The sequence below is a fragment of the Larus michahellis genome, chromosome 2, assembly GCF_964199755.1.
Source record: "Larus michahellis chromosome 2, bLarMic1.1, whole genome shotgun sequence".
NCBI lineage: Eukaryota > Metazoa > Chordata > Aves > Charadriiformes > Laridae > Larus > Larus michahellis.
Window position 1 is genome coordinate 148,007,561 of NC_133897.1, and position 18,449 is coordinate 148,026,009.

General features: G+C 42.8%; 1 protein-coding gene across 1 annotated transcript; it reads left to right on the forward strand.

Annotated features, from left to right (window-relative positions):
* The first annotated feature begins 879 nt into the window (after positions 1 to 879).
* DCSTAMP (dendrocyte expressed seven transmembrane protein) lies at positions 880 to 15,120 on the forward strand. The gene is made up of 4 exons (XM_074573658.1): positions 880 to 933; positions 6,843 to 7,890; positions 12,714 to 13,034; positions 13,742 to 15,120. Exons 2-4 carry the CDS (start codon positions 6,880 to 6,882, stop codon positions 13,823 to 13,825), a joined length of 1,416 nt encoding a protein of 471 aa, XP_074429759.1. The 5' UTR covers positions 880 to 933; positions 6,843 to 6,879; the 3' UTR covers positions 13,826 to 15,120.
* Positions 15,121 to 18,449: the final 3,329 nt, after the last annotated feature.

An 18,449-nucleotide genomic window follows, 5' to 3' on the forward strand; every position in this document is an offset into this window, starting at 1 on the left:
AAGCAAAAAACCCGACAAAAATTAAAACCCAACAATCACTAATTGTCTGGTAAGCTATGACCACAGCTCATCATGTGGTCATTTCTTGGCAGACTTAGACAAGGACTAGGACCATTTCTCTGTTGTAAACAGGCCAGTGGCAATCCCTGTTCAGGATGCGGCCTCAAAGGTTTTTAATAAAGATAATAAGTATTAATAATTAGGTGTTTCATACATGCTGCAAAGATAGCCTGTTGGACTAGGGGTGTCACAAGGATCAGTTAATATCTGCACATGATCTTGAAAATGCAAGTGCCCCATCAATGTCTTTGCTATTTTATCTCTCATTGAAAAATACTGAAGTACAATTCTAAAACTCCATACACAAGTCATATTTCAAATTTAGAGACCACCCTGCTCTACAGACTACATAATTTGAGTGTCTTTGTTGGATATTTAAGGTGGGCAGCATTCTAAGGACTGTATTCTGACAGATTGTCTACAGAAATATTTACACCGATCTCAGTAGGAACATTTGCAGGGTAAAAAAAATTAGAGCTCCAAAGTTATTTGGGCACTGCTGCTAGTTTCAAAGGGGAGCACCAAAATAGCTTAGATGTTCCAGACCTAAGGCATTATTCAACATAAATTTAAGTCTTTGAAATCTGGGCCCAGAACTCATTTGCTGATATCTATTACTCTGCCAGAAAAAAGGTGGAAAGTGGTACTTGCAAATTATATACTATTTTGGTCTTGTGCCTAAGTTACTTCCTCATGAATCTTTGTCAAAACCAGAATAATTTCAAAATTGTAGTGTGCCTGACTCATTGAGGGAGGGTATGGGAAACATATTACTCATGGGAAATTTTTTACTAGTGCCCATCTCGGTTCCTCCCCAAAACCAAGAGACAGACAGCACTGTGAAGATCCTTCATGCGCTTTACAGGAGGGCCTGTAAGTAATGCTTTAGGGTTAATATCAAGGAACTGTGGATAGTAATCATGGACTGAGTTAGCTGTTCTAAGGTAATAAGACTTTCTTTAAGTTAATTGTTGTCACCTTACTGATTGGAGGGTCTATTCCTAAAGTTCATGAAGCAATTTAGTCCTAAACTCTCCCGAAATTATGTAGGGTAATATTATGTATAGGAGAAGGGATGATGTAACGCCTCATGTTCCCTTCCACCCCTCATAATGGATTTTTCTGTGTTTTGTAGAGTTGTTTCTGTCAATAGGCAAACTACCATTTGGGATTCCCAAACTGTGCCTCCATTACCTGCCTGCACTTTAAGGGAAGCATATGTCTGTGCCTCTGCTGTATCAGAGCTTCCAAACATAACACAGCCCATAGTGGTATAAGTGAGAAAGTTGATTTCTTGTTCTGTCTTCCTTCCATAGCTGTCCATTTTCTATGGCTGCCCACAACACATTTTCTGTGTGCTGCTCTGAGTGCCCAGCTCAGTCAAATATAACCTGTGTTTGCAATGGAGAAACATAGGGAGAGGTTCATCCCACCTGACTTTGGATAGCTCTGTCTGAGTAATCCAGACTCTTTTCATAGTTGAGAGAGAGAAAAAGCTCCCACAGGATGCAATCCATCTCATGCGAGGGTGGACTTCTAAACCAGGTCTGAAGTACGCCTCTGGGTAACTGCCCTTTTCTCCTCATTGACATAGAGACAGATAGCTCAGATGTGGACATTGCACTACTAATATCTGATATTAGATGACATTTAACCAATTTGTGGCATCCTACAGACTTGATAATACCCTGCAGTGTTCAGAATTTTCCTGAGCAGTGTATTTAAAATACATGAAGAAAAAGAGATCTTGATCGGTTGTTATTTTTGTTTGGTTGGTTTTGCTGTGTATAAATTGTTTTCTTTGCATTGCTGTGTTGTTTAGCATTTCGAGTTCCCATGTGCACACATTTGATTAGATATTTTAGTCCTTGCCTGTGTTTCTTGTGTTTAGTGCCATTTACTCTTCTTCCCGCTGCAGTTGAAAGCAAATAATGTAAACGTGAGAAATGACAGGGATCCCAACAAAGCCCTGGCCATAGTTACAATAACATTGCTGGATTTTAGGTTGGGCTTATATTGCTTTGCTGAATGCCCTGCATTGACCAAAGGAAATAATGTGGGACTCCCTCCTGTATTTCTGCCTCTTACTAAACCATAGTTCAGCATTGTAATTTTTTGACGGTATCCAAAAAAGGGAAGTAATTCTCTTACATTTCAGTGTAACTGATCTAGGCTAGGAGAGCAGCCTGCTGAAACTGCCAAAAAAGGAAATATTTGGTTTTATATTCTTATTGTGTGCTTTCTCTTCCTTAATTCCTGTATAAAATCCAAACAGGATTTATGAGGCAAAGATCTCTGTGTAGCTGAAGCTTTAACATCAATGGGATATAAGTTTCCCATTTAACCTTATGTCCTTCTTAATAAGACTTTATTTTTATGTATAAGGATCCTGTTCACTGCACGGGTGAAAGGGCCTGCCATGCTGCCATGCTCCTCCTGAGATCGGCTCACACAATAGTGTTGCACAGAAAAAAGTTGTGTCAGACTTTGTGTGAGGGCACGAAAACTGAGTGGTACTAATCAGTACCAACTCAATGGGACTTGTAATCCCCAGGCTTTGTCCGAGTTAGGTCTGTGTTACAGGGAAAGTAGACTTAAAGATCTGCCTCTGTTTGTAATGCTTTGCCAAATCAGCTGTGACTCTACTAAAAAACCTAATTATTTAGTAAATCCCATTCTTTTTCTCACTACACACTTTTAGGAGACATATGCTTCTTCCATTGTATTAGAAATTGGCAGAGAGTTTGCACGGGTGGCTATCGCCTGTACTAGAAATCTAGGCCTGGTGATCACCTCTAAGCAAGCAGTAGCCTGGGTTGGCAAGGTTTCAGAAATATTCCCTGCAAATATAAGGAATTTCAATCTATCACAGTTGAACTAGATGATCGTTGTAGGTCCCTTCCAATGGAACTATTCTGTTCCGTTCCGTTCCGTTCCGTTCCGTTCCATTCTATTCTATTCTATTCTATTCTATTCTATTCTATTCTATTCTATTCTATTCTATTCTATTCTATTCTATTCTATTCTATTCTATTCTATTCTATTTATTCTACTCTAACTGTGGCAAGCCATCATCAGATACAGGATGAGGAAGGGACTAGAACAGGACCAAATCAGTAGTGAAGAGGACCTCAACTTCTTGGACAACGAATATGGAGGAGTCTCCATACTTTAGGACTTGTGGCTGAGCTGGAAACACATTTTTTAGGGACTCTTGATGCTATGTGCTTATCCTCTGCTTACTTAAAAACTGTAGCCAATATCTGAATTATCACAAGTATGATCTTAAAAGCTCCTTGAAATTGTTCTGTTTTAAAAATGAAACTAGAAAAATACCTCTTAATTATACTGCATTAATTTCAGTACATCACAAGCCTTAAGATGCATGGCCTAAACTCCTTGCTGTAGTCTCTGTTTGAAAATTCGTTCTTATAATTACTTCTGCCAGCGTGCCATATGGTAGATGAATATCACGCGTCCAAATCTGAGTAAGTATTTCCTAGAGAGGGAAACTAAGGCATGGAGAGGTTCCCCTTGGACCCTACAGAAAAATCAGGTTCAAAGGCAGAGCCAGAGCACAAGAGTTTCCAGCTCCTCTCTGTGATGCACATCACGAGAAACTACAGTGGAAAAAAACTGGCACTTAAGAGTAAGAAACTGCTTTCCAAGAATAATTATTTCCTTATGCTACATAAATAATGGCAGCAGCCCCTGTATTAATTCATGTAACAGGACAGAAGAAAAAATGTTTTGCTTCAGACTGCAACTGAAATGAAGGTTTTGTTCTTGTCAGCCTCCAATTAGAATTTGTATCTGCACCTAACAGCTTCAGGAGAGCTTTTGCAATTTATGTTTTCAAGAGGAGTCATTACAGAAAGCTCACAAGGTTTACTATTTCTTTAAGCACTGGATTAGCTTTTTTAGTCGAGCCAAAGATTTATTTCTACCTCTGAGCCAGAGTGTTATTTTCCCTTCCCAAGCATTCACAGCTGTTTAAGTGCCTGCTGATACAAGAATTTTCAGCATTCACATTTTTTTAGGTTTAGAGTTTTCATCTTTTGCCTGATTCTCCTGTGCTGAATATCTACTTCTGATGCTGATGTCTTATGGGGGAAAACAGAGGTGTCAGACAAGCCACAGAGATGCACGCTGCGAGCCTGACTCTGACCCTGGTGGTGGCCGAGCTCAGAGACAGGCTCTGCAGAGGGCAGGGATGCTCCCTTCCCAACCTTCCCAGTGCAGAGACACCTGTGCGTCCGTGCCACAGGCTCCAGAAATTAGTGGCATCTTTATGATGCCTTTCCTGCCTTAAAACTCTGGGTTCATGCAGGTTAGGGACAAACCTGCCATGTATGTGCTGAGTAGTGCAGTGATCTCACGTAACAGCATTGAATCCGCCCAGTAAAGGAGACTTTTTGATTCTTTTCAAATTCTGTCCATATTTTGCAAGTCTTCAGCCTCCTGGTCCAGAAGTACAACTTCTGTTCATTCTAAGGCTTTATTCTTGACTGTTTCTCCAATTCTTAGATGCAGTCATACCAAACTCCCAGTCACATATTGCAGCCATTTACTGAATGCTTAGAAACGTTAACAGGAATACACTATACCCATACACACAGACAACACCATGCAGAAACTATGTTTGAGAACAGCTGTGAAATCAATGCTGCAAAAGAAAACTCAAAATGTGTTCTCTCACCCAAAGTTTTTGCAGAATATTATATAAATGTTAGGTTTTTAGCATTTGAAACAGAAGTCCAGATCTATGCACTGTACAGGGCAATTTTTCTTAGATCTACCAAGAAGATGTGTCGGTATGTACTGTTTAAGGACCCGGCCTAGGAAGTTGAGGATTCTCTGGCAGGGTTTGCTGGCTGTTAGGTCTGGTCCTGCTTGACTCCAGGATGATGAACATCTGCTTTTTAATTATGTTTCCTAAAAAGGCCTCATTAATTTCTAGTCCAGTAAGAAGAGGGCAAAGCAGACCGTCCCCATAAGCGAAGGGTAGCTCTGCTCACGGCAAAGCTGGAGTCCAGTGGCTTGTGTGCTACCTCTCCTCCCCGTTACGCTTGCACCACTTCCCCAAACACACAGCGACTTCTACCTACAGCTTCCTGAATACTTCGTGGACGTTAATTAACTGATTTCACTCCTGTGCAGGAGCTGCTAATTGCTGTTATACACCCTTTACAGATGAGTTCACTGAGGCCCTGGAGGGAAGCAATTTCCTCAGCCTTCCCAAACAGAGTGAGAGTGCCAGGGATTGAGTCCACCCTGAGAGCTATTGCCCACCATTAATCCCTGCTGAAGCAATTAAGCACTGAAAACACTCAGCACCTTTCAGGATAGCCCTCAGCACTAGAAAGGATCAGGCCCAAGTGCGACCAAGGAAAAGCAGCACACCAAGCACAGCAGTCCAAGAAGGTCCCACCTGGGGTCAGATGCCTGTTCCAATCACCCTCAACTCCTGCTGCATGCAAAGCCGATAATGATATAACTAATAACTAATTACAATGAGAGGAAGGGGAAAATGGTGCAGCAAATGCTAGCAGAATTCATAAAGTCAAATGCCAGTAAAATACACTATGTATACAAAATAATAGTTTAGTTCCTGGCTACCCGCTGTGTTCAAACTAAACAAAAGACGAAGTAATACCTTTAGGATGTATTTGCAAAGACAACTGTTCCCTATTACAGGATAAAATTGCAACACTTTATTTTATTTAATTAGTATCTCATTTGTTCTTGTATGTTAAAAGGCTAATATGCGTGTAAATTGATCTTGCATCTCTGGACAAATTGCACTATAAATATTATATTGCAAAATAAGAAGGAAAGATGGGGCCACTGGATTATCTCTGATCAAAATGAACTGAATCTCACAGGACTACTCTGTAACTTACAGTATCGGCATGCTGGTAGGCAGGAGAGATAGTGAGAAGTACGAGCAATTAGGGTTAAAAGTGCACATAGAATCATAGAATCATAGAATTGCCTAGGTTGGAAGGGACCTTTCACATCATCTAGTCCAACCATCAACGTAATTCTGACAAAAACCATCACTAAACCATATCTCTAAGCGCTATGTCTCCCCATCCAGGGATGGTGCCTCAACCACTTCCTTGGGCAGCCTGTTCCAATGCTTAATAACCCCTTCAGTGTAAAAAATTTTCCCAGGAGAGACCCAAAGAAGGCATGATGCCTCTGAGACACACTTTCCTCCCTCTGTACTGACCACCCTCCAGCTGAAAAAAGAGAGCTTCATCCCCCATCCCTGGCAGCTGCTCCACCAGTTCCTTCCTTCCCCGGCAGCTCTCTGGCTGCTCCCCGTGGGTTGAGACAGGCTCCCCTCCAGTGGGCTGCTGGTGGGAATTTTCCATGCTCCCGTCTTTCCCTTTCCCGGTACCCCTGTAAGGCAAAGTGAACATCTGTGGGGAAGCACTGCGTGCTACGGAAGGCTTGCGTCCCTCTCATTCTCTCCTCGTACAGACACACACACAAATATGTATATATGAACCGCTGTGTCTATATACCAAAGGAGAAATCAAAGTGTATAAAAATTAAAAGAACAGCAACAAAAAAAGACAGAACTTTTTAGAGTCACCTCTCCTATGTTTATATATGTGATATTAGGGATGAAGGTTTGGGTCTCACACGTGGAAGTTGAGTCAGACCTGCATTTTTTGCAACGGGAAGTACTATTGATCAGCCAGTTAAAAGCACGTCATCGTCAATAGTGTGACCCTGTAACTAACTGTATTTTTGTTTTCCTTTCCTTTTAGTTTGAGCCATCGCAGTGTCAGCAACAATCAGAAGAAAATGCAAACATTTGTCTCAATAGCCCAGAATGCCTGGGGAGTTTTCATATCCGAAAGGAAGCCTGGCTGGAAGTATCTGATGCAGCTTTTTGCAGTTTGCTCTGCAGTTGGCTTCCTCTCAAGCTTTCTCTTATTCCTTGGCATGCACTTCTCCCTGGCACACCACCCTTTGGGTCCCTTATTGATTTCTGGATTCATCTGGATCTCCTTTTCTATCGCGCTCTCCTGTTTCAAGCACCTGCGCTGTTTTAGTGTCCTGTTCCTTCTTTCTTGTGGACTGCAAAATGGCAGAAATGCTCTTATTACTGCTGGCACAGGCGTCGTGGTGGCCGGCAACGTCCAAAATATTTTTCACAACCTAAAGGTTCTGGCAGACAGTATAACCTGTCATTTGGAGTATGAGCAATTTGCCTTGATAAAATATTATGTTGAGGCAGTAAAATGGATTTACGACAAAGCCAAGCTTTCCACTGAACTATTACTAAGGCATGAATTCACACCATCTTATTCAATTTCAGATGATGAACTAAAACAACAGCTAAATGACACAAAGCAAGAAATCCAGAGAGTTGCTAACCAGATATCTTTTATGCTGACTATACTGCCCTGTATAGGCCAGAAAGTGTTTCCTGTAGTGGGAATTTTTCTAGCTTCTTTTGGAACTGGCCTCTTTATCAAAAAATTTGTGGGCTCTCACAGTGCCAAATTTAAGAATACTTATATCACTAAACAGTTCATCGCATTTGATGAGCAGCAAAAGCAACAGCAAAGACCCTGCCTCCTGCCACTTAACAGAAAAGAAAGAAAAGATTATGTGACAATCCCATCTTTCTGCCTCACAAGGAAGGACAAAAGAAACATGCAGTACTTTTTCCTCCCTGTAATTATTCATCTTTGCATCTGGCTTCTGTTTGCTGCAGTAGATTATTTGTTTTATTGGTTAATTATTTCTGTGAATAAACATCTCCAAGAAGTACCGGATCTAGAGATTAAACTCAGCCTCTTTCAGCAAGTAAGTACTTATCAGTACTTTATATTTCTTATTTTAGTGTTGAAAAACTTCCCTTCATTTCAGCAGCTGCAGGAGCAGACATACAGCCAATGAGCCATCAGTGCTTTCATGGCATTTTGATTCATTTTCTTTCAAAAAGGGCCATTGCCTTTACAGATACGTATGTTGGATGGAACCAGACAGTCCTCCGCACTTTCCAAAGTGTCATCATATTTCTAAAGTACAGTAAATATTGGAAGAAGGACTCCATTTATATATGTGGAGAAGACCAGAAGCTTAAAATTGGAAACTCACAGTGATGACAGTCGTGAAGCACCACTTTTATAGTCAAAATGCTGCTGTGACGCTGACGTAGGAGATGCTTACCTTTGCTTAGCTGAGTATGCATCATTTTAAAAAGCATGGCTGCATACATACGAAATAATAATATGTTGCCAGAATCTCAACATTCTTCTAGCAGGAGCAACAGTGGCATAAAGTGGCATACAGAACCATAGAGTAATTAGTTTGGAAGGGACATCTGGAGCCCACTTATACCAATTTCATGCTCAAAACAGGCCTAACTTCAGAGTCAGGTCAGATTGCTCAGAGTCTTGTCTGTGAATACTTCTAAGGCTGGAGATTTCTCAGGCCCAGGAAAGCTGTCCAGTTTGGTAGCTTGCAAGATCAGGCTTAAAACATTTCCCAAAAGCACATAACCCTTTGATAATTTCAAGATAAATAGATTTCAAAGGGATGCTTGACTGGCTGGATGGCCAGGCCCAAAGAGTTGGGATGAATGGATTAAATCCAATTGGCAGCTGGTGACAAGCGGTGTTCCCCAGGGATCACTATTAGGGCCTGTATGCTTTACTATCTTTATCGATGATCTGGATGAGGGGATCCAGTGCACCCTCAGTAAGTTTGCAGATAACACCAAGTTGGGTGGGAGTGTTGATCTGCTTGAGGGTAGGAAGGCTCTACAGAGGGACCTGGACAGGCTGGATCAATGGGCCAAGGCCAACTCTATGAGGTTCAATGAGGCCAAGTGCTGGGTCCTGCACTTGGGTCACAACAATCCCATGCAGCGCTACAGGCTTGGGAAAAAGTGTCTGGAAAGCTACCCAGCAGAAAAGGACCTGAGGATGTTGGTTGACAGCCAGCTGAATATGAGCCAACATTGTGCCCAGGTGACCAAGAAGGCAAATAATATCCTGGCCTGCATCAGGAATAGTGTGGCCAGAAGGATTAGGGAAGTGATAGCCTGGCAGAAAAGGACCTGGGGGTGTTACCTGAACTTTCTTTTAGCAAGGTAGATGCAAAAGCCGTTACATTTACTGTAACTGTGCCATCAGCACATATATAACAAGTCAGACCCATCCTGGAGAGGCTGATTCCTGTGCAAAAGCAGAGAGGCTTTCACCATCTGGTCAGTCAGTCTAATGCGAGATATGTTGAGGAGACAGATTGTTACACATGCTAAGGGGGCTTTATACCTCATATAAATCCTGCTGCTGCACATCTAGCATCTACAAACCAGCACACAAAATGGTCCTGGTCCCCTAGGATATGGTCTTTCAAAGAAGAAGGGTTGAGGAGAGCTCGTTGATATTCAAAAATCAGCCCCTCAAAGATGAAGAATGATTCATCCCAGATAAATCAAGCAAAGGCAGCAGGAGGCCAGCATGGATGAGCAAGGAGCTCCTGACATAACTCAAAGATAAAAAAGGTGGAAGTACATAGAGGAGGTGGAAGTAGGGACAGGGGATCCAGGAGGAATATAGGGACACTGTCTGATTGCATAGTGATTGGGTCAGGAAAGCCAAAGCCCACCTGGAGCTGAATTAGGTGATGCAGGCAAAGGGCAGCAAAAAGAGCTTCTATCTCTGCTAACTGTTCTCTTCTATCTCAGGTCTATCAGCAGCAAAAAAAAAGAGATGGGGAAATGTGTGTCTACTGCTAAGTGCAGTGGAGGTCCTGCTGACAATGGACATAGAAAAGCCCAAAGTACTCAATGTCACCTTCAGCTCTGACTTTCCTAGGAAGATCACACTTCAGGAATCCCAAGCCTCTGAGACTACAGGCCAAGTCTGGAGCATGGAAGGCTTACCCTTGGTGGAGGAGGATCAGGTCAGGGAACATTTAGACAAAGCCCATGAGACCTGATGGTAGCCCCCTATGGTTTGGCTGATGTCACTCTAAGGCCACTCTTGATGATCTTTGAAAAGTCATGGTGCCTGAGAGAGGTTCCTGAAGAGTGGAAGGAAGAAAATGTTGCTCCCATCTTCAAGAAGGGCAAGGAGGAGGATCTAGGGAACTACAATTTGGTCAGCCTCATCTTGATCCCTGGGAAAGTGATGGAAAATATCATTGTGGAAGCCATTTCCAAATATGTGAAGGCCAAGAAGGCTATTAGGAGTAGTCAGCAAGCATTTCCAATCATGCTTGACCAACGTAACAGCCTTCTATGACACGATCACTGGATTATTGGATGAAGGCAGAACAGTGGATGCTGATTTTGCATTTATTAAGGCTTCCAACGCTGTGTTCCACAACATCCTCATTGACAAAGTGCTTAAGTGTGGGCTAGATAAATGGGGAGTGACGTGAACTGAAAAATGGATGAACTACTAGACGGAAAAAGTTCTGATTAGTGGCACAAAGTCACTTTTGATCTCTCCCAGGAGTAGATACTGGAACCTATACTGTTTAACCTGAACAGAGGAACATATTGTAGCCATACAAGTCTGCAGATAATATAAAACTGGGAAGAGTGGCTGAAACACCAGGGGATCGTGCTGACATTCAGAAGGACTTGAAAAGGCTAGAGAATTGGTCTGATGAAGAGGAATAACCCCATGTACTATACATGTTGGGGGCCGACCATCTGGGAGGTGGCTTTACAGAAAAAGGCCCTGGGAGTTCTGATGGACTCTGAGTTTACCACAAGCGTGCAATGTGCCCTTATGGCAAAGAAAGGGCTATCCTGGGCTGCGTTAGGCAGAGTGCTTCCAGCAGGCTGAGGGAGGCGGTCCTTTCCCTTTGCTCAGCACCTGTGAGACCCATCTGGAGTGCTGTGCCCAGTGCTGGGCTCCCCAGTGCAAGAGAGACACACATATACTGGAGTGAGTTGAGTAACAGGTCAAGAAGATGATTAAAGGACTGGCCCGTTTGCCTTACAAGGAGGGGCTGACAGAGCTGGGGCTGTTCAAGCTGGAGAAGAGAAAGCTCAGGAGGATCTCATTAATGTGTGTACATACTTGCTGGAGGGAGGGGTGTAAGGAAGAGGAGCCAGACTCTTGTTAGTGGTGCCCAGTGCAGGGACAAGAGGCAGAGAGAAAAATTAAAGGAAATGCCCTTTCATTATAAGATTTTTTTTATTATTTTTTTTTTTTACTCTTCAGGTGATCAAACACTAGAAGAGGTTTTTGAGGCAGGTTGTGGAGATACTAAAAAACCCAACTGAACACTGCCCTAAGCAACCGGCTGTAGCCTCAGCTATTCTCTGTGTACTGCTGCATGTGGCTTTGCCCGTGTTTCTACCCTTCGTACCTTGAGCACAGCCCCTTATCATGACCTGCCCTGGGTGTGACCCTAGTCAGGGCAGAGAAGGAGCTTAGTCCCACCATCCACGGACAGTGCACCTGAGCCTGAACCTGACCCTGTCTGGCTGATTCATGAGTCCTGTACTATGAATTTGCTCTCTTTATGTGCAGTGTTCACTCCTGCGGAGAGCTGGCTGACTCTCCCAAAACAGAAAATCATACTATTATCAGGTTGTTTCCACTACCTCATTGAAGGCTAGTCAATTAAAAAGTAAAATTTAATCTCAACAGATTTATCATAACAAGCCTCAGGGCTGCTGATCTCAGGGAATCTAGAAAGCTGGCTGGGTGAGCAGGACAGATGCAGCGACTTCTTGAGATGTTTATTTTTGGTATGAACAGTAAAGTTCTTCATGCACTTATACCCCTGGTTCAAGTGCGTTCCTATTGCAGGTTCAGTTTAGGGATAAAACGTAGAGAGAGACTGAAACAGGATAATGTCAAGGAAAGGATACCAGGCTGAAAATGGGTAGCATGCTTTGGGCACCTGATTTTTCCAATGAGCATCTAACAGAAGTGCCTGGCCTCTGCAAGGTGGTTAGAAGAGCCGTAAGGAAGAGCAACATATCCCCCTGGCATGGTCAGAAAAGAGGGCCGAGTGATTCAGTGTCCCTACATGCAGAACAGAAAGTTGCCTGCCAGTAGGAAATACTGGTCCCAGCAGCCTAGCTAATTTAGCCCCTCTCATTCAGCATTTCAACCCACAAGCAATGCAACACATCAGCTCTTCTAAGCAAAGGCACCTGTTAGAGGAGGAGGGGTGGCTTTGTTTGTGGGGTACCCTTGTGGTCAGAGCACCTGCCTAGGTGGGTGTGGAAGCACTGCTAACCAAGACCTGAGCCACCACCCACAAAGGGACCAACGCAGTGTCGTGTGTCTGCTCTTTTACCCTGAAGGAAGGACCATCCAAAAGAGGATCTGTGCTGATTCATGACAGTGGGAATATATTAAATGATTATAGTCAGATTAGCTAAATATTTATTTGTTAGAGCCACTGAGAAGGTAAGTTCCTAACAGCCTGAATTGTGGGACAGTCTCCCAAGAGAAATAGTGAAAATGCAGTCTGAGTAATTTATAAATAGCTAGTAAACATATTGTTATGAGCATAGCACATATAGACACTGGATGGACTGGATCATTTATGGTCCTTTGTAAAACTGAATATCCAATGGGAGAAACACTAAGAAAAGAGGGAATCAGTGCTGTAATCAACTCTTTTTTTCCCTTTTTCTTGTGCAGCGGAATGAGGACAGCTTTATCGTTCATATGGGAGAGCACATTGAAAAGACTGCTCCTTTCAAGATCTCTTTGTTTAAGCATGACTGCATCCCCCAGCCAGAGCTCGCTCTCTCCACGACATGGATCCAGCTTGGAGTCATCATCTTCTTCTTAAGTATTTTTGGGTTATTCTCTGGCTTCCTGACCCAACTTAAAATACTCGTGTCAACTTCATTTTATCCTGACAGGGAGATGAAAAGGATACATTATTTGCATGCAAAATTACTCAAGAAAAGAGCGAAGCTACAAGAGAAAACTGGGAAGAATGTGTTTGCTAGAACGGTAAGCCACCAGCTCTAGGAGAAATAAAATACCTCCTTCTCTCAGAAGAGATCCAGGAAATACTTAAACACTTGTTAATTTCAATTATGTGCTAGTAGACTTCCCCCAGTGCTCTCCTGCACAGGGGCCAGAGACAAGTTGCCTATCAGATTGGATCATATAATTGTTTTGTTCTGTCCTTCAACACGCATGCATCAGACACGACAAGGGCCCACCCAAATGATTATGTGCTGGCAAGAAAATACCCCTGAGACACAGGGCTCTCCAGAGAAGAAACTTGGTTTTCATGAATGTACGAAAAGTGCCTCCAGCACAAAGGGTATTCCTGCAACCTAGACAGCAAACGTTAGGCATTTGTGAGCAGCCTCTAAATGTTGAGAAAGGTGTTTAGTTGTTGTTTAGCAAAACAGAAGGTGATATATTTCTGTTTTAAAGCACAGTGGGAGTGCAACTGCAAATACCATTAGGAAACCGAACTTTTTTCTTGCAAAAACATTCAACCTGTATATATATGTATATATGCACTAATGGAAATACAAACACACATGCGTGTACTTACGGCAAATAGACAACTGCGGACACATACAGTTTGTTTTACTTTGTGTTTTTATAATAGCCTTCAACGCTAACTATACGGGATGTTAATGTATGGGCAATCTCTAACTCAGTAATACTATGATCATAGCATCACATTTCTTTCTTTTCAGGTCAACTTTTGGTTTCCAATACTCCAGGCAAGAGAGGCAGTGAGGAAGAAAGAAAGGAGTGTGGCAAATGACAACATGGTGTGAAAGAGACCAAGTGAATCTTTGTTTAAGGCTGAGATGCTCTAGCTCCTCAGGAACATGTGTTTTGCACCCATCTTTCCTACAGAATTTCAATTTTAAAACGTAGTATTTTGGAAACGTGGAAAAGAAGCCATGGGAGATAGTGTGCTCTCCACTGCAGAGAGCTCTGTGTTGCATTAATGCTCATTTTCCAACTTGGGTTATGCATTGCCTGATACTCTACAAAGCCATGTTCTTCTATGTAAAAGCAATCAAACAGCTTGGAGCTTTTAGGACTGCAGCGCAAACCTCTTTGGGTTGAGCTAACAGAGGACATAATGGCAGCAGCAGGTTTGTCTTCTTCACATTTGCCAGACATTGAAGACAGAAGACACAGCAGAGACTGTCCAGCTTCTGGGCTGGCCAAGAACCTAACTAGAGAGCTTAGAAGTTTGTAGACATTACTATCTATTTCTCAAAGCTCAACTGCCCCAAACCCTTCAGCCTGTTTCTTTCCCATTCCTAGCTTCATACACCTGCTCCTGCCTCTGCAGCTGTCTCTTCTGCGGGGCCAGTGCTCTATATGCCCTGTCAGTCTTGTAGCCCAGCCCAACCCTCCCTCCTACCTCCTCCTCCCACTTACTTTTGCTGATTTGTCTCTCACAAGTTTCTAATCCTAGTCTACCATACGGAAATCCTCATTTGGTTTTAGTCTCCCATTTTCAGATGTCTGTAGACTGTATTGCTAGCGCAGATTGTCCCCTATCTTTAATGATCATGAGAGAGATAATGTAGCATGCTCAGAAGCAAGAATGTTCGTGAGAGCTAGAATAGAGGAATCAAGTGCTGTAAGTGCAAACAAGCTGGTTTCAAGGTGTAGGAGCATAAGAGCAGAGGTGAACAATGCTTTGAATCTTGCAGTCCGAGAAAGCTTGTGGAAGTGGTAAAAATGGGCTTAATTATATTGCTAAAGCCACCTTTGATTTCAATGAAACAAAAGTGAGCCAATATTGAGTGCTTCACCTGTTCGACTAACATTGGTGTTGTGACCTTCATATAACACAAGCACAGACGATAAGAGCAGAAAAACATAGGAATGGCTTGACTGATGTGGCACTAGAGGTTTAATGTAGAGCTAAAAATCCACCCAACACGCAGTGTATTCTTGATTTTCAGCCGCAGCCAACTTCTTTCTCTATGTTTCATAAGAATAGCAAACGCTACTCTGTTCCTCTATAACACGTGCATTGTCCCAGAACAGCCATTCATTGCTGTTTCTGTTATCTTTATTCTGAATGAATAAAGACTTATTTAAAGCTTTTCAGTACCAAGTGTCAGATCTTATTTTCCACCTGAAACACTGAAAACCACCAAGACTTTTTTTCTTTGGGTCTTCCAAATAAAGCCCCCCTCCCTCCCTGGACACAGGTAGTTCAGGTTGCTGGTGTGATAGCAATTCGTCTCTAGAAAATGGGGTAATAGATTAGTGCTAATTGTAATTCTGTACAAAATATTCAGTTCTCGTAAACATTTTACCTAGATGCTTGACCCTACTCCCAGTGACAAAGGACATGGAAAAGCCCAAGGTATTTCTTTGTCTTGATCTTTACAGTTAAGACTGACCTTCAGCCATACCAGGCCCCTCAGACCAAAGGGAAAGTCTGGGGCAAGGAAGACTCACCCCTGTGAAGGATGACATAGTCAGAGGGCACTTAAATACACTGGACCTACTTAAGCCCATAGGACATGATGGGAGGCACCCATGGGTGCTGAGGGTGTTGGCTGATGTCATTGTGAGGTGACTCTTGATTATCTTTGAAAGGTCAGGAACAGAGAAGTTCCTGATCGCTGGAAGAAAGTGAATGTCACTCCCATCTTCACAAAGGGCAAGAAGGAGGATTTATGAAACCACAGATTTGTCAGCCTCACCTCAATCTGTGGGAAGGTGATGGAGCAGTTTCCCCTGGAGGCCATTTTTAAACAAAAAGGCCAGGAACGTGACTGGGATATCACCTAAACAGAAGAAAAACTTTTTTATGTGGGGGTGGTTAAATACCTGGAGCAGGATGCCCAAAGAGGTTATGGAATCTCCATCCTTTGGAGATACTCAAAACCCAACTAATCATGCCTCTGAGCAATTCAGAGCAGTGGGGTTGGAGTAGCTATCTCCAACCTGCCTGGTGCCTGCCTACTTCAGCTGCTCTGTGATGACTTTTCCAGAAAGCATTGCAGAAAACATACGCATGAACCACAAAAGCTTGCGTTAATTTGTGAATGGGCTGTGCCAAAACCAGGGTGCCACTTCACAAATATTGTTGCCGTTACACTCATACTGGAGTCACGCACGTGAGTGGACTGATGCACTGTTTTCTTCTGTGACCATACACATGCACACCCGTGTGCTGAAGGTGAGATGGATGGCAGGCAAAGGAGGTAAGTTTGCTCTTCTCCATCTCCCTAAACCAGGAGGAAATGGCAGTACCAGGGAAAATGGCAGATTCTGCACACTTTTTTTTAAGTTCTAAAACAAATTCACCATTAGTGCCTCAAAGACATTGAGGTTTATCTCAGTAGTAGAACAGTTCTTACCTCAATCTACAGTATTAGGTCTATTCCTTCAGATGTCCTGTGGTTGAGAAGAAATACCCAGTAAATTGAGGTCCTCTTTAGTTGCACAGATGAAACGGCAAGTCTGTCTCTCCCTTGGCATTACACAGAGACATACCTCTCATTCTCCGCAGACCTTACTTGGTTTCTATTTTCTCACATTGTGTGTGTTTCTGTCCTGTGAGCTGGGGAAGTCTAGGGATTTGTTTATCTTCATCTGTCTCCTCTGCAAGTTGTTCAGCTATTCCCTTTGGCCTCTCTGTTTACCATAACCCTCAACCACATGATTACATTGTTCTCTTTTCTTCCTTTTTTTTTTCTTTTTTTTTCTAAAAAAACAAACCCTCTACAAGTTACAATAAAAAAATCAGTATTCCATCCACAACTATTTCTGCTCCTCTTCTTGCCTACCCTTTTGTCACATTTCCTACATTTTATTTTGGTTCTTTTCCCTTATCTTTGTCATTCAAAATCTTCTTTCCTCTTTCGGTATGTTTTCTTCTGCTTCTTCCTCATACATGAAAGCATGTATTTTTTCTTTCTGCTGAGCACAAGTGAACTAGAGGTACAGTTGAAATTAAGGGGTTTATTTATTAATTTATTGGCATAATGGAGATTTTTAATATCTTTTATGTTACTGGACATTGTCTCTAACGGCCTCTCTAGGGCTTGTCAGAAATGTATTCATATTTCACCAGCACTCAAAACAAGAGTCTGAGGAGAAGTCTGGATTTGGCTTTTGACTCATTTGTCCCTTTCCTTCCCCCAGCCCACCGCAGAGCTCAACTTCCTTTCTAAACGTCCTTCACCAGTGCAGAAGCTGTTTGATTTACTGTGAAAAATCCCCCAATTGGATCAAATCTGGTTTGCAAAATTAATGAAAGGCTGACCTGATTGTCTTGTGAAGATAATTCAGAGAGACACGCTAGTAGTTCTGACCCTCCTGAAGCACAATACAAACAAGGCAGTTTCCTTTCAACAGCCGTGTTTATGGAGCTCTTCTTATCACCACCCCATACCCCTGAACTTGGCCTTCTTCACAGCTAAACTAAAGGCTGCTTCTTTTTTTTCATCTGTGCTAGTTTTCTTGCAGTATTTCATGTGAGCAGCTGGGTGTGCCAAGTCAGGGGATGCTGGTTTACAGCTGCTTTCACCCTGATCCCTGCTCTGTCAACGTTGTCGCACTGACTCACTTTGTTTTCACCACAGTTTAAATAGCCCAGAGACCCTTGCAATTAAAGAAGAAATGAACAGGCAAAGCCTTCACTCTAGTTCTGTTTTACATCGCAAAAGTGGAAAGTAAGGATCAAAGGATCACTCTGCTGGTGATGAAATAAAGCCTGAAAATGGGGAGGTTATTGTCGACTTTATGGGCACAGACTTTAAAATGTGTGAACTAGCTTCATGGGTGCTGCTGTGCATGACAGTAAGATCCTTCCTTCTCATCTCATTCCTGATATATAATACCAGCCCTGCCCTCCAGTGGCCCAGTAAAGCTACATGCCCCAGTATTGCTGCTCTGCGGAGATCCCCAGGTACTTCAGGCTGAAGGGAGAAGCACTGCAGCTGTGTGTGCTTGCACCACAGCCATGAGTTCTTCACAGGCAGTGACACGATAGCCAACAGACAACTGGACAATAAATACATATTGGCCATATGAGGATTTTGCTGGCAAACGAAGGGGAAGAAAGCAATGTTAGGTATGGCAGGATTAGACCTTCCAAATTCCTTCTGTGCTTCTGCCCCTGGAATCTACATCACCAGGGAGAATGGGGTACTAAAGATCCCAAATTTCTCACTGTCTGGAGAGAGCCGTAAAAATGTGGTTAACAGCATTTTTTCCTTACTTTAACAATGTATTTTAGTCTTCACCTTCCCACGCAAGAGCAGAGGGGAAACCAGCAGAATCTCAAAGAGAATTGCTAAGCAAGGAAAGGCTGTTCTGTGTTTCAGCCTTGACAAAACAAATCCTTGGCTCCTGTGTACTGAGATGCATTGCTTCAGAGAAAAAGGGGTTTAATGCAGCAATGCCACCTCTCAA